Source organism: Purpureocillium lilacinum (assembly GCF_023168085.1).
Source record: "Purpureocillium lilacinum CBS 284.36 DNA, scaffold_7, whole genome shotgun sequence".
Classification (NCBI taxonomy): domain Eukaryota; kingdom Fungi; phylum Ascomycota; class Sordariomycetes; order Hypocreales; family Ophiocordycipitaceae; genus Purpureocillium; species Purpureocillium lilacinum.
This window is the reverse complement of record NW_027072117.1, coordinates 2,406,075-2,420,033: the sequence shown is the minus strand read 5'-3', so window position 1 is coordinate 2,420,033 and position 13,959 is coordinate 2,406,075. Positions and strand designations below refer to the sequence as shown.

Here is a 13,959-nt window from a genome sequence, read left to right as displayed (position 1 = left end):
TACCGCCAGAAACAAAAAGCCACAGAACCTGCTCTCAGCGTGTGGACTTCTCTCAGGCTCTCAATCACGAGGTGTCAGGCTACCCGTCGACCACGATGGTCTACTTTGAGATGCTGCAGCATCAAGTGTGCCTCTTTCGGCTTCTGGGACTCACCACCACAACAACAACTACGAAATACCGGCTTCGGGGCTGGCATTAAGGATTGTTGTTCAGGCGATCATTGATTCCGATGAGCACGTCTCTCGTGCAATCGCATCCGGTCTCTCGTGTCACATAGTGCTGCTTTTCCCAGTCCCTCCGCAAAGTCTCGTCAGCACTACACCTTCAGGTCGCTGATGACAGTCGCCCAGGGTAGATAACATTGAAGAGAGGTCGACTTCGGGACGCATTGTCATGTTAGGGTGCGGCGACACCAAGATGTGCAAAGACATGGGGGTGAGATCGTATTGTGGCATAGCATGTTCGTGCGATGGTGGGATCTTGGATCGGGAGGGTTTGAACGGGACCGCGGATGCAAGATCTCTGATCTCTGACTTCGTCTCCTTACAGGGCACAGGTCAGATCCTTGAGGGGGGCTCAGAACAGATCCCTGAGGGGCACAGGTCAGATCCCTGTCGGTGGCTTTGGGGGGGCTCGGATGAGCGCAGCAAACTGAGCTCACCTGTGCCCCCTGGCACAGGTCAGATAGCTTGGTATGACACCAGATGGGTTCCGAAAGGCAATCAACCTCGGCGGACAGAAACGACAAGCCTCAACGCCGCATCCATTCACGATACCGTGAAATGTAAACGTCGACTAGCTGCTCATTTCTCAAACGAAACATTCACTAGCGATTGATTAATTTGTTTCCAAGTTAACAGCCATTTGCTGCGCTTTAGATGCTGGGCAAACGAAGTGTAAAAAAGCCCACGCCCTTGTCATCGCCGGGGCTATACCAGTGTGCTTATATGCAGGTACAAGGAATAAGCCGGAGGAATTCTACACGTTCGGGGCGGGGCTGAATCAGCCTTCGCAGGAGAATTCATAAACGAAGTTGCCAGCGGACTGTTCATATAATCCGCGCCAGGACGGGGCTTCTTGTCAGTAAAGTCATGGCATATTCCAGCGCATAAAGGCACCTTTTCAACTTCAATTCTACCCGCTACAGTGGGGATCTCGCCCGCGGCAGTCGCGCGCATCATGCCAGGCCTCGTCTCCCTCCCCGCAGAGTTGCTCCAGGAGGTGTTGTCCCAGCTCGACGAGGACGCTCTGTGCGCACTCTGTCGAACATGCCAGACTCTTCGTGCTTATGCTGAGCCCTTCTTATACGAATCTATCACGTATACGTTTTACTCTGACGACGACAAGGATATTCCCGGCCCCCCTTCGATTGACGGCTTATTCACGGCGATATGGCGGCGCCCCGAGCTCGCTGCGTACGTCAAGCGCGCATATTTCGTCGTGACCGGCGACTCTCTGTACTTCGATACTGAGCTTCGCGAGTTGCCTCCCTCCGAGGAGCATGTGGACAGTTGGGTGGAGGCGATACTTGATCTGGATGAGTCCCTCCAGGACCGCATCTCCGAGGAAGTGGTTGGCGGCAACGTCGGCGCCTTGACGGCAGTGTTGCTCTCGCGCCTATACAACTTAGAAGTCCTGGAGATGGATTTCACCGTGCCTTGCTCGTCCGACGCGATTGCTGATGTGCTGAAGGCTTCGGCGTCACCATCCACTTCGGGTAACGCGTCTGGTTTCCAGCAGCTGGAGGAATTGAGGGTGATCAACAATCGTGACGGTCGAGTGCTGCGCTACGACGACTCACAAAGCATCCCTGACGCACTTCTTCATCTGCCAAATTTAAGAGAGGCGGAGATAATTCTCCAAGAACCTGTCGCCGCTCCATCGGCCGAGGACCCCATCCTTCTCAACAATCTCACAAGGCTCAGCATCCTGAACGCTGGTGCGAGCCCAAAAGACCTCGCGAGCATTCTCAAGTTTACTCCCCAACTTGAGACGCTAGAGTACTTCTTGGGACAAGACTTCGAGGAGCTCAAAAACGACCGGCGCTATAGGTGCGAGTATCGCAACGAGTGGGCAGCCTTTGCAGAGGCTGTGAACACTGTTGCGGGTTCGTTGAAGGAGCTCATCATCTCGGTCGATTGGGCGCACATAGACGACTACCCGCCCGAGGATATGGACACCGACTGGGTCAATGGCATCTGGGAGCGGCGGGGTCGGGTAGGCTCACTGAAGTCCTTGGTCTGCCTCGAGCGGCTGGAGGTACCTATTGTCGCACTCTTGGGGTGGGAGCCGAGCACTGCACCTGACAGGTTGCAAGACATCCTGCCGATGGGCCTGCGCGAGCTGTGTCTAAGGATGATCTTATAGACGAGCACCACTATCGGTGGACGAGGTGGCAACACTTTGTGATAGGCCGCAATTTGGCCCAGTCCTTCCACGACACCTGCAACCCAACGGATCTACTGGAACGGCTACGGCGGTATTTGGACGCCGTCGGCACGGAGCTAGAGTCGGACAGCGCGCGGAAGTTTGGGCTTGAGAGCCTTGTCCTGAAAGCCCAGCTGGATCGGGTGTGGCCAGACAAATACCTGGAGCAACTCAGGATGATGAGCCAGGCCGCAGGGGTCAGTGCTGCAGTGCGGATGCGCATGAGCGGCTTTCTCACCAGCTATGATTCTTGGAATGACGAGGTCAAGGAGATGATTCTCGAGGCCATTCCTGGTCAGGACATGGAGTCGATGGAAGGGCGGATTCCGTATGAATGCCGGTATTTCGATGAGCCTCGCCGACAATTTCGGTCCAACGACTAGCAAGCGTATCATTATCTTTTCAGCAACTCAAGAGGCTTCTTAGTTTAAAGGTCTCAGGCTAGTTGGGCAGGTACTGATATGCTATGACAGACATGGCATGGACCTTAGCTGTGTCCCACGGCATGGTTAACTTTCTTCTTATGATGCGAGGGACGGTCATACACGGGGCCTGTAGCGAAGCTTCATTTACAGAAACATTGGCTGCATCTCCATTCAGAAGTTCACCTACGTACTTTGCAAGTTTGTAGGCTATGACATGACCTCACCGCTGCCCTGTGCCATGGGGCACAGGTGAGCTCAACTAGCTTGGTGTGGTACGGGTCAGGTAAGATCCCTGTAGGGGCACAGCTGAGCACGGACTTCAGATCTAACGGCATTGGATCATGAACACGTTGTGGCCGACGAGAAAGGCAAGCCCTGATGCTCGCATCCTGTGTCCGCACCCGCTACCACTAAGATCTGGAGTGACGAGCTGTGCCACCGCCGCGGTCAAAGGGCCAACGTCGTCGGCTTCGTACTTGTGTAGCATGGTGATTACTTGCTGCCAATTGCCCGCTCGTCCGCCTCAAATGGGCCGCTTGTTGCTGTATCTGACGCCCATGAGCATAGGAGGAGCTGCCCTCGTCAAGAGAGAGGGCCTCATCCTGGATTCAAACAGGGAGCGCATGGAGATGGCTGCCGCAGGCCAAATGTCTCCAGACCAACGGCAAGGCGGTAGGCTATAGCCATGGCATTGAAATGGCAGTCTTCTGCTGCGTTCCATGCCGCCGCAGCTGTGCAAGCGGTCCGAGCAGCATTGAAGCTTCAACCATGGAGCTTGGGCATTGAGCTTGGCTAATACAGGTTCGAAAGCTCGCCAGACTGCACAGATAGACAGAGAGCACATTCACAGCGAACGCACACGCCGCTCGAGTCTACATGTTACAGCGCGCGCATCTCGACGCGCTTCTTCATCAGGGATGAAGAGATGTCCCCCCTTCTTGGCATTGTCCCGCCTACGGACATCGGCGAGGGCGAACCCCCGACGATCTTGCGGGAAATTTCCTATATCCAAGGGTTGTTTCTCTTCTGAGCGTATTCCCGAGGGGAATGGCAACGCATCACCGTGGGTAAGCTGGGTGAAGGTCGTGGCGGCTCAGTTGGCTTTTTGATGAAGAGAAAAAGAAGAAGAAAGGAAGCAAAAGATTTTGGCAGCCGGGCGAGCAAGATAAAGGGCGTGGGTGGTGGGATGGCGCTAGTCTGTTTTTGGCACAATGACTCAGCAATTTGGCGAGTCGCGAGGTACGTACTTTTCACTTCATCCGGAATTCCTCAGTCCTCAAGCACTCGCACCAGCTGCTATGGCAAGATTTTATGCAATGTCAAGTTGTAGTTGAGATTAGGTGATGCGAGGGATTCTATGAGCGCCGCAATCCCTTGCCTAGCAGCTCATCCGCCACCTCACCTATGAGCTTCTCCCCAGGAAACGCCTTCCGCTTCGCCGAGATGGTGCCCTGAGCGTCCAGCGCTCGCAGCAGGTCGGCCAGCTCTCCATCCAACGCCGTGCCATATACCAGGTGCCCGAGTGCCGATAGCATTCCCTGTAGTGCCTCTATTGATTTGTCCTCCTGGGCGATCGCTTCTACCACTGACGCAGCGAGCTCGACCTCGTCTCCTTCAGGGAGCGTCGGCTTGGTATCGCTCTCCCTGGACCGCCGATTCGCCAGCGCGAGGTTGAACAGGAGAGATGATGCCGCAACCCTGACGTTGTTGTGGCTGTCGTCAAGGAAGCTGGATGATATGAGCTGGATGAGTGGCGTCCGGAGGTTGGCGTTGCGTAGTATCTCGTCGGGGAACAGTGGTGTCGAGAACAAGTTGCAGGCCATCTGAAGGCTGACGAGACGAAGAGCGTATGGACATGCGCTCTGGCTATTGACAAATTCGAACACGTCGCGAACTGTCTTGTGGTCCTCCTCCTCTGCGAAGAACCCACTTACTCGAGGATCTACCAGGGCGCACCTGAAGAGGTCGACGATGGTGAAAAGCGTCTCTGGCGGTAAGCTCACAACCGAATCCTGAACCAGTTTCGATAGATGTGTCATGTCCGGCACAATGGCATCTTGCGGCCCAGCGGTTTGTCTCATCTCGATGAATCGTGTCAAGCTCTGAACTTCGGGTTTCTTAGCCAGCTCATCTCCCATCTTGACCATCAACTTGGCCATAGGAGGGATCTTGGTATACGAAACAGGTTTCGTGTTGGTGCTTGAGAAGCTAGGCAGGCGTAGCTTGGAGTGCGGGTGTGTCGGATGAGCCATCTGCACCAAGAGTTGGACGTTGCCCCGAAGGGCTGTAGGGTCTGCCCCTGACCATCGGTTCTCTTCTGCGCCTTTCAAGAATGTGACGAATGTGGGTGTTGCCCGCACAGAGAACTGCTGTGCGATCAAAGACGCTTGTGGCTGCGAGATGTCGATTTTGACAAAGGTCGCACTGTCCCCGAGTTCCTCTGCAAGCTCGTCGTACAACGGGTACAGCGTCTTGCACGGCGGGCAAGTGGCGGATGTGAAGAACACGACGGCGCAGGACCGCTTTGCCTCATCGAGAAGACGTGAGAACTCGGCTTGAGTTGAGATTGACTTGACAGTCCTCCTTGGATCCGGGATTGGTGCAGATGCCCTGGCCGTGTCCTGCAGACCGAGGATCGAGCCATTTGACCGGCCTGCATTGACACCTTGTGTGAGTTGCGGTAGCAGCATGCGTCCCATCGGGGAATCCATAACCGCCTGTGGCATGTTGACGATATGGTCAGGGATGCCTTTGCCAACGAGGAAGTTGGAAAAGGAGTCGCTAAAGTTGTTGCAGTTATGGCGAAACAAGTCATATGCCTGGCACAGAATACGTTAATCAAATACTCCTGGAACAGCCAGGGTTTAGGACTCACCTCGAGAGTAAATATCGGCCGTATTGAGTCGAGGAATTCCTCGATCACGTCCAGGGGCAGGTGAGTAGTGCCGAGGGGAATCTTCTGCATGGGCTGCCCGAGGTGAGAGGAGCCTGGCACGATGGCAATGATGCCGCCGTCGTACACATACTCGCGGCCGTTGAGCTGGATAGAAGTGTGGTAAATGGCGTCGAGCTGGAAGCCGAGGATGCCCATGGACATTTGCCGCGCGAGACCGCGAGACAGGTCGTAGACGAGCAGCTGGACGTCCATTTCGGTGGCGACAGGCCGACGCCTGTGAGGAGATGGGTGCGCAGGCGATAGCAACTACAACAGGAGAAACAGTGAGGTGTGGAAAATAACGTCAAGACGTCGGCTGGAGCGTTAACGCTGGTGAGTAGCTGATTTCCTTATGTATGGCGACGTAGGCAGCAGATGGCCTACGTCGACGAAGCTTCTGGAGGATCCCTAATCGGGGGGCTTGGGGGGCGTGCTCAGGTGGTGACGCGTGCGCTGCAGCGGGTGGCGGACGGGCAGCTCAGGCGGTCCGTCTCAGCAGACATTAGGTGAACTCGGCGTGAGTGCCTGGGGGCTACGCCGAATCCCGCACGCTCACCGGCACGCCGCGCAACCATCTGAGCGCGGAGTCGTCCGCGCATCGGCCTACACGGCAGTCGTTCACGGGGCGTCACGAAATCAAACCAAAGTCCCAATCCTCTATCTCCCGCAGTCGACGTCTCTCCCGCGGGCGGAAACGCAGACTTCCAGCAAAAGCTTGCACCGCAGAATCAAATCCAGGCAAGCCAGGTCAGGGGCGCGTGGCACTAAAATTAGGCGGTCGCCGCTGGATGCGTCCACTGGGAAGCCCCGGGCAGGAATGCGCCCCCCAACTTTGGAGGGCGACAGGCCGCCTCAGCCACTGCGCGAGACATTATGCGCGCCATGAGTGGGTGGCGATGAGTAGATCGGCCACTAACATGCAGCGTGGCTTGCCCGCCAAACCCCTTGATGGTGCATCGGTTCCAGATGGACGCTGATGAAAAAAGTCACTCCGCCGTTTGCACACGTCCGCGTCTTGATTCGTCCATCCCGCAATCCCCTTTTCGCGATCTTCCTTCAGCCATACCCGCTTCAGTCGTGTCCTTTGCCCAACGCCATTTCAGCTTCCTGCATTATCTCGATTTTAATCCATCACACCCTCCTACGCCCCCTCGTTCGCTCCTTGCCCCTTCCCCTTCCTCTTCTTCCATCCTCCCCGCGCGTTCCTCGATGCGCGACGGCGTCACTCCTTAGACACTCCCTTCTGCCTCGGCGTCGCCGCAGCAGCACCCTCTCGCCGACCTGATGCGAAGAACGTCCGTGTCGCTGCCCACGAAACAAGTCGCACACGATCCCCACGAGAAGCCAGATCGCTACGAGACCAAAAACCCCAGGCAGGGAATCTTACTGCCATACTTTATCAGGATGAAGGAGACATTCATGTCGCAGTCGCAGAAGACGCGGTACATCAAGACCGGCGTCATCGCCTTCACAGTCCTCCTGCTCTTCTGGTGGCTGTCGCCCCGCGGCGTCGAAGTGTACAATGGCGGAGGTAAGAGGCAGATGCCCGTAGAGCGAACAATCTCCATGACATCCCGCTGACCTGGCTCTTGAACAGCCTCGCATCCCAAGGGCGGCAACGGCCAGACCCCGTCCGATTCGACATACGGCACCGACCGATGCACCAAGTCCTTCTCCAAGGACAAGCCCATCGTTCAGTACGTTCTCATGGTCGACGCCGGCAGCACAGGATCCCGAATCCACGTCTACAAGTTCAACAACTGCGGTCCGATCCCCGAACTGGAGAAGGAGGAGTTCAAGATGACTGAGAAGTCTGTCGGTGGCCTGAGCAAGTACAAGGACGACCCCATCGCTGCTGCCAAGACGCTCGATCCCCTCATGCAGGTCGCCATGGAGCACGTCCCCGACAAGCTGAAGCGCTGCAGCCCCGTTGCCGTCAAGGCCACGGCCGGTCTGCGCCTGATTGGCCCCGAGAAGTCGGAGGCCATCCTCAACGAGGTTCGCCGCCATCTCGAGATGGACTACCCCTTCCCGGTCGTTTCCAAGGAGCAGAACGGCGTCGCTGTGATGGATGGTTCCGACGAGGGTGTTTATGCCTGGGTCACGACCAACTACCTGCTCGGCAAGATTGGCGGCCCGGATAAGAGCCCGACCGCTGCCGTCTTCGATCTCGGCGGTGGTTCCACTCAGATTGTCTTTGAGCCTACTTTCAAGGGTGCGCCGGAGGGCGGCATGCCTGAGAAGCTCGCCGAAGGTGACCACAAGTACAAGCTCGACTTTGGCGGCCAAAAGTTCGAGCTGTACCAGCACTCTCACCTCGGCTACGGCCTGATGTCCGCCCGCGGCGCTGTTCACAAGCAGCTCGTCTCTGAGGTCGCGACCAAGGAGAAGAACAACGGCGATGCCTGGATGACCAAGCCCATCGTTCACCCCTGCATCGCTCCCGGCATGACTGCGGAGACCAAGGTTGAGCTGGCCGACAAGACGACCAAGACGTTCAACTTCACCGGTCCCTCCCAGGCCGCGCCTGCTCAGTGCCGCAACCTGGCCGAGAAGATCCTCGCCAAGGACGCCGACTGCAAGCTGGCGCCGTGCTCCTTCAACGGCGTCCACCAGCCTTCCCTGGCCAAGACCTTTTCCAAGGAGGATGTCTACATCTTCTCCTACTTTTATGACCGCACTAAGCCCCTGGGCATGCCCGACTCGTTCACGATTCGGGAGATGCACGACCTTGCGCAGACTGTGTGCATGGGCAAGGACGGCTGGGACGTCTTCAGCACCATGCCCGAGGCCATGGAGGAGCTCAATGACCGCCCCGAGCATTGCCTGGACCTCAACTTTATGCTGGCATTGCTTCACACCGGATACGAGATGCCCATTGACCGAGAGGTCAAGATTGCCAAGAAGATTAAGGGCAACGAGCTGGGCTGGTGCCTGGGTGCCAGGTGAGCCGTTCCGCACTCTGTCTGTGATAAACGTTTGCTAACTGATGGTAGTCTGCCTCTTTTGTCGCCTGGCTCTGGCTGGAAGTGCAAGATCCAGCAGGTCTCTTAGAGGGAGCTCCGTGCAACGAAAGCTCAGAAGCGAGAGCCTTAATGACCTACATTCGAATCGGTCCCGTGGGCGGGCCGAACGACGCCTACGTTGAGAGAAATGTATAAAAACAACACCAGCATTGCCGTTTGGTTCATGGGGGTTTGGCAACAAAGTTAGGATGGCTGGCATCGGTAGCAGTTTCAAGGGCCAGAACGGTCCAGCAAAGTGTTTGACAAGAGCGCATGGGTATACAGCTAGACTAATACAGCGGCGGAGGGCCTACAGCGGCGCCGTCACCATTTCCAGCACCTCCTCTATGACTTCTTCCGGGCCGACGCCGTCGAGTATGGATTGTACGGCCTCGAGCTTGCTGCCCCACTGCATGCTCCTTTCCTTTGCCGGCGATGTGATGCGGATGCGGTGCAGATAGACCTTTCTGGCAGCCAGCCCTACGAGTGCGGGCGTCACGTAATCGAGCTTGTGCAGAGGCGCGACGCATCGCATGAGCTTGTCGAAATGCTTCGTGGCGGCCGGCGTGATGCCGTGGTCGACGGCACGATGCATTCGGAGGAAGGAGACGACGTTCATCTGGTAGCGGATGACGTCGATGTCGGCCTGAACCTGCTGGCTCAGCTGTGCCAGGTGTCCGATTTCCTGGTCCAAGGTTAGAGGAAGCATCTCGGAAACAACCTACACGAGAACATACCGATTCGGAGATGGAGGGGCCAGCCGACGGCTCGTCTGGATGCTTACTCCTGACTACGCTTTCCACCGACGCCGCGTCATCCGCCGCCTCCTCCAGGTTCACGAGCCCATCTTCCGGGTCGTGCCAGTGCGCCAGGGAAAAGAAGTCGTTGAGATGCGGCGTGACGTGCGCCTCGCCGCCGCTGTCCGCCTCCAACACCGGCACGAAGACAAACTGCTTGGGAGCAGCCTGGACCGACGTGCGCGTGAAGATGCGCCGCGTGCGCAGCAGCTCGAGGGCCTGGATCTGGACAGCGCGCGGCGCGCGGTCGAGGTTCCGCGCGAGGACGCAGTTTGCGATCTGCGCGGCGGGGCCGAAGCCTCCCACGCCGCCGCCGCCGCCGGTGAGGACAGTGAGCGGCGAGATGGAGCCGCGCGAGGGTCGCGACTGCTGCTGCGGGTTGGCGACGAAGTAGCTGGCGGAGTCGGAGCGCGCCTGGAAGGACGGCGTGCGGGCGGGCGTGGTGGCGGCGGCGGCGGTGGGCTTGGGGAGGTAGAGGAGCGCGGATGCGAATTCTTCGAGGGTGGTGCCGGCGTGGCAGTTGATGACGACGCAGCTGAGGCCGAATGTCGTGCGCGCGACCTGCGTTCGGGCTGGGTGTCAGTCTTGCTTTGCATCCAGGCGCAGCTTGTGTAGAAGGTCGAGCGTAGGGCATACCAGCTGCAACTCCTCGATCAGGTCGTCGATGGTGTCCGACGGGGTGCTGATGATGCCATGTTCTCTGCTAACCAGGCACAGCAGGATGGCCAGCTCAAGGTCGCTCAGGTCGTGGACCTTTTCGAGCAAGAGGTCATCCGCCATCGCGAAGCAAGGGGACGCGCTTGGCCAGCAGGTCCATGAGGCCGGCTGCCGTGGATCGCGCTCGGTGACCCGGTGGCGGTGTCGTCGTGGGATGTCGGGTACTGCTCAATGCAGCCTGGAACTCAACTGTAGGCGCCTGGAGCTCCAGCACCGCCCGCGTCCAGCTGCCCCGGCAGCGCTCTGCAGGTGACGGGAAGCCTGTGACATCAATTGGGCGGAAATGGGGTCACGTGGGGCCGTGACGACAGTGCACAACGCCCCACCGATTTATGCATTGAGCTAGGCCAGGCACGGCAAAGCAGCACAATGGGGCAGCCCGTCGCCTGCGACAACTGACTGCTCCAGCTGCCGCCAGTTGGGATTTGGGGGGGGGCCGCCGGACGCATGCTCCATCATTCATTACAGTACCACCTGTGCATGCGAGACGCCGACTGCGACGCCTCCCTCTTGTCCTGATACCTAACCATACCTACCATTCCGTCGGTGCCTGTCGCGGCAGACAACAGACGGACCCCTCGTTGCGCCCTCGATACCGAGTTACTTCGCAGGCCTCCCCCCACGGGCTGAGCTGGGGCCTTCCTCGACGCATCCACATCTCGTCATCGCCGAGTCGGCTTCGTCGACGCACCACACATCACCATGTCTTCGCGCAAGAAGGTCCTCCTCAAGGTATGAACCCTCGTCCCCCCGCCATTCACCGATGCGCCTGAAACGTTGCTAATCGTCGCTCTGTCCGCAGGTCATCATCCTCGGCGACAGCGGGGTCGGCAAGACCAGCTTGATGAACCAATATGTATGGCCGCGCTCTGCCCTCCGTCCCGACCCCTCCCCATCGTCTTCGCCCCGGCGCAGCGTTAACAGTATCTTCGGCACACAGGTCAACAAGAAGTTCAGTGCGAGCTACAAGGCGACCATCGGCGCCGACTTCCTAACGCGGGAGGTCCTCGTCGACGACAGACAAGTCACCATGCAGGTACGACAACCGCGAGAGGGAACAGAGCGAGAGTGGTGCGCAAGAGGAGGCTCAGGAATGATTCGTGCTGACTATCTCTGGGCAGCTCTGGGACACGGCCGGCCAGGAGCGCTTCCAGTCGCTGGGCGTCGCCTTCTACCGCGGCGCCGACTGCTGCGTCCTGGTATACGATGTCAACAACGCGAAGAGCTTCGAGGCGCTGGACAGCTGGAGAGACGAGTTCCTCATCCAGGCCTCGCCACGGGATCCTCCCAACTTCCCTTTCGTAAGTCTACGCCAGAGACAGCAGCGGCCGTGTCGCGTGACTGACAGCTTTGCAGGTTGTCCTAGGCAACAAGATTGATGTCGAGGAGAGCAAGCGAGTGGTAAGCGCGGCTAATGCGACCGCAGCGCACGGACGACGACTGACCAGCTGCAGATCTCGAACAAAAGGGCCATGACCTTTTGCCAGTCAAAGGGAGACATTCCGTACTTTGAGACGAGCGCCAAGGAGGCCATCAACATTGACCAGGCATTTGAGGGTGCGTTGTGTTCTCCCCCTCCTACTGAAGCGGCTCCCCATGCTGACCTGACTAGTTATCGCACGGAACGCCCTGGCTCAGGAAGAGTCGGAAGAGTTTAGTGGCGACTTTGACGACCCCATCAACATCCACATCGACAACGACCGTGACGGGTGCGCCTGCTGAAGAGAGCCAACGAGGGTTTTGTCACTTTCGCCACGCTACCGAGACGGGATGGAGAGTCTGAGGACCAGGATCGCAGGATCATCGCGGACCACACATACAATTTGCGCTGCGCCGGATCGATGTCCTTTTGTTGTCGTTGCATGGGTGTAGAATACCTCGCGTCGAGACCTGTTTGCTACTCTTTTCTGTTTCCTGGGTGTTTACATGGCCGTTTGTTTGGAGAAACGCTCTGATGTTCGTCGTCGCAGTTTCGGTGAGGTCTGGTAATGCTCAAGAACACCATATACCTGGTTATAGACGAGCCACTGTCCACCTTCGGCTGGCGTGTTTGTGCGAGGACCCGTGCGTGGCTGGCCTCCTCTGCCATGGCCTAAAGTGAATTGCAAGCTGAACGGTCCACGTCACAGGGATTCGATATTTGCTTTAAGTACAGGTCATGACCCGACCAATGACATCAATATTGTCTTCAGCGGCTGCGCCGTGACGAGCTACCTAGACCTCACTTCGTCTTCTGGGCGTCTGTCGCAGCTTCATGGATAAGAGCCGCAATCTCTTTTGGCTGCGAGGCTAGCGACGCATGCCCCGTCGGCAGCTCAATCGTCTTCCTCGCCTTCATGCGCGCCGCCATGAACCTCTCCGCCTCGGGGCTAACGCAGCGATCCTCCTTGGAGACCTGATACCAAGACGGCTTCACCTTCCACGCCGCCTTGGTCACACAGTCACCAAACGTAGACGCAACAGGCGCCTTCTGCGTCACCGCCATAACAAGCCCCTGCTCCCTCGTCGCATCCTGACAAAACGTCTCATGGAACTGCTCCGCCCTGATCCAGAGGAACCCATCGCTGTCCGCGACGAGGCGGCCCTCCGTCGCCGCCACGGCGGGGTACCGCTCCGAGATGCTGGCCAGGCTCTCGCCCTGGTCGGGCGCGAAGGCGGCGACGTAGACGAGGCCGATGACGTTGGGCAGTTCGCCGCCCATCTCGGTGATGACGGCCCCGCCGTAGGAGTGCCCGACGAGGAGCACGTCGCCGTCGATCTGCGCGACCATTTGGCGCGTGCGCGCGGCGTCGTCGGCGAGGGAGGTGAGGGGCAGCTCGACGGCGTGCTGGCGGGTGTAGCCGCGGCGGTGGAGGTCGAGGATGACGCCGGCCCAGTGGGCGGCGTCGCCCCAGAAGCCGTGGACGAGGACGATGGTGGGTTTGCTCATTTTGTGGATAGATCCCCTAGCGGTTGGCCAAATGTGGTTGTTATGGTATGTGGTACGGAGTCTATAGACTCTATAGACTCTAAAGGCGTGATTCTCTTGACGTTTGCTCTCCCCGTCAAGGAGCAACGCGCATTATGTACTTCTCCGGCTGGTGGGATAACAGTACGCGGGCCATCATCCTCGCCAAGTTGCGAAATGCCGCAGACATAAACTCAAACTCAGCCGTACGCAAGCCTCCGCGCTCGAGAAGCTCGGTACCGCAAGGGGAGGGAGCATCTAGTGATGCAGGATATCTTGGACTGGAGACGAATCGCCGTTCCTGGATGGAGTCTAGGTATCGTAAAGGGCGGCACAGTTCCGGCATCCACGCTGCCAAGGCAGCATCTACCGCCCACCTAGCACGCTAACGGCTTCCCAATGAAGCATGCAATGCCGCCATTTACAGGAAGGAAACCCGTAGCTGGGAGCTGGGAGCATGTAGCCGGGATTCCTGCGACCTTAAACTCAGCTTCGACGCCTTAAGCTGGAGACATTAAAGGCTGCGACGGTCAGACAGAAGCTGTTAAGTCTGTCCCAACCACGGGTGATCTTTCCGCAGCAGCCGGTTCACTAGATGATCCAAAAAGCTTAAACTGCCGTCCGGCGAGGTCTCACGGTAGTCGAACGCGGCCGCATCTTCGGGTGGAAATCCTCCGAGGCTTGCGGAACGGTTTCCATGCCTCA

The 13,959-nt window shown here is 58.1% G+C and overlaps 6 protein-coding genes across 6 annotated transcripts; 3 read left to right on the top strand and 3 right to left on the bottom strand.

The window, feature by feature from the left end:
- Positions 1 to 1,180: 1,180 nt before the first annotated feature.
- PLICBS_009634 (uncharacterized protein) lies at positions 1,181 to 2,811 on the top strand (the record flags this gene model as incomplete). Its single annotated transcript, XM_065601689.1, has 2 exons — positions 1,181 to 2,348; positions 2,414 to 2,811. The coding sequence occupies 2 exons, from the start codon at positions 1,181 to 1,183 to the stop codon at positions 2,809 to 2,811; spliced, it is 1,566 nt and encodes a 521-aa protein (XP_065457761.1).
- Positions 2,812 to 4,208: 1,397 nt separating this feature from the next.
- PLICBS_009633 (uncharacterized protein) lies at positions 4,209 to 6,001 on the bottom strand (the record flags this gene model as incomplete). Its single annotated transcript, XM_018325249.2, has 2 exons — positions 4,209 to 5,672; positions 5,729 to 6,001. 2 exons carry the CDS (start codon positions 5,999 to 6,001, stop codon positions 4,209 to 4,211), a joined length of 1,737 nt encoding a protein of 578 aa, XP_018176643.2.
- A 1,071-nt stretch (positions 6,002 to 7,072) lies between these two features.
- Positions 7,073 to 8,842, top strand: PLICBS_009632 (guanosine-diphosphatase; the record flags this gene model as incomplete). The annotated part of the gene is made up of 3 exons (XM_018325248.2): positions 7,073 to 7,319; positions 7,386 to 8,733; positions 8,785 to 8,842. The coding sequence occupies 3 exons, from the start codon at positions 7,073 to 7,075 to the stop codon at positions 8,840 to 8,842; spliced, it is 1,653 nt and encodes a 550-aa protein (XP_018176642.2).
- Positions 8,843 to 9,103: 261 nt separating this feature from the next.
- Positions 9,104 to 10,370, bottom strand: PLICBS_009631 (uncharacterized protein; the record flags this gene model as incomplete). Its single annotated transcript, XM_018325247.2, has 3 exons — positions 9,104 to 9,478; positions 9,531 to 10,151; positions 10,227 to 10,370. The coding sequence occupies 3 exons, from the start codon at positions 10,368 to 10,370 to the stop codon at positions 9,104 to 9,106; spliced, it is 1,140 nt and encodes a 379-aa protein (XP_018176641.2).
- A 639-nt stretch (positions 10,371 to 11,009) lies between these two features.
- Positions 11,010 to 12,029, top strand: PLICBS_009630 (uncharacterized protein; the record flags this gene model as incomplete). The annotated part of the gene is made up of 7 exons (XM_065601688.1): positions 11,010 to 11,039; positions 11,110 to 11,163; positions 11,248 to 11,343; positions 11,429 to 11,608; positions 11,664 to 11,708; positions 11,762 to 11,864; positions 11,920 to 12,029. The coding sequence occupies 7 exons, from the start codon at positions 11,010 to 11,012 to the stop codon at positions 12,027 to 12,029; spliced, it is 618 nt and encodes a 205-aa protein (XP_065457760.1).
- Positions 12,030 to 12,528: 499 nt separating this feature from the next.
- PLICBS_009629 (uncharacterized protein) lies at positions 12,529 to 13,236 on the bottom strand (the record flags this gene model as incomplete). Its single annotated transcript, XM_018325245.2, has 1 exon — positions 12,529 to 13,236. One exon carries the CDS (start codon positions 13,234 to 13,236, stop codon positions 12,529 to 12,531), a length of 708 nt encoding a protein of 235 aa, XP_018176639.2.
- Between the last annotated feature and the right edge of the window lie 723 nt (positions 13,237 to 13,959).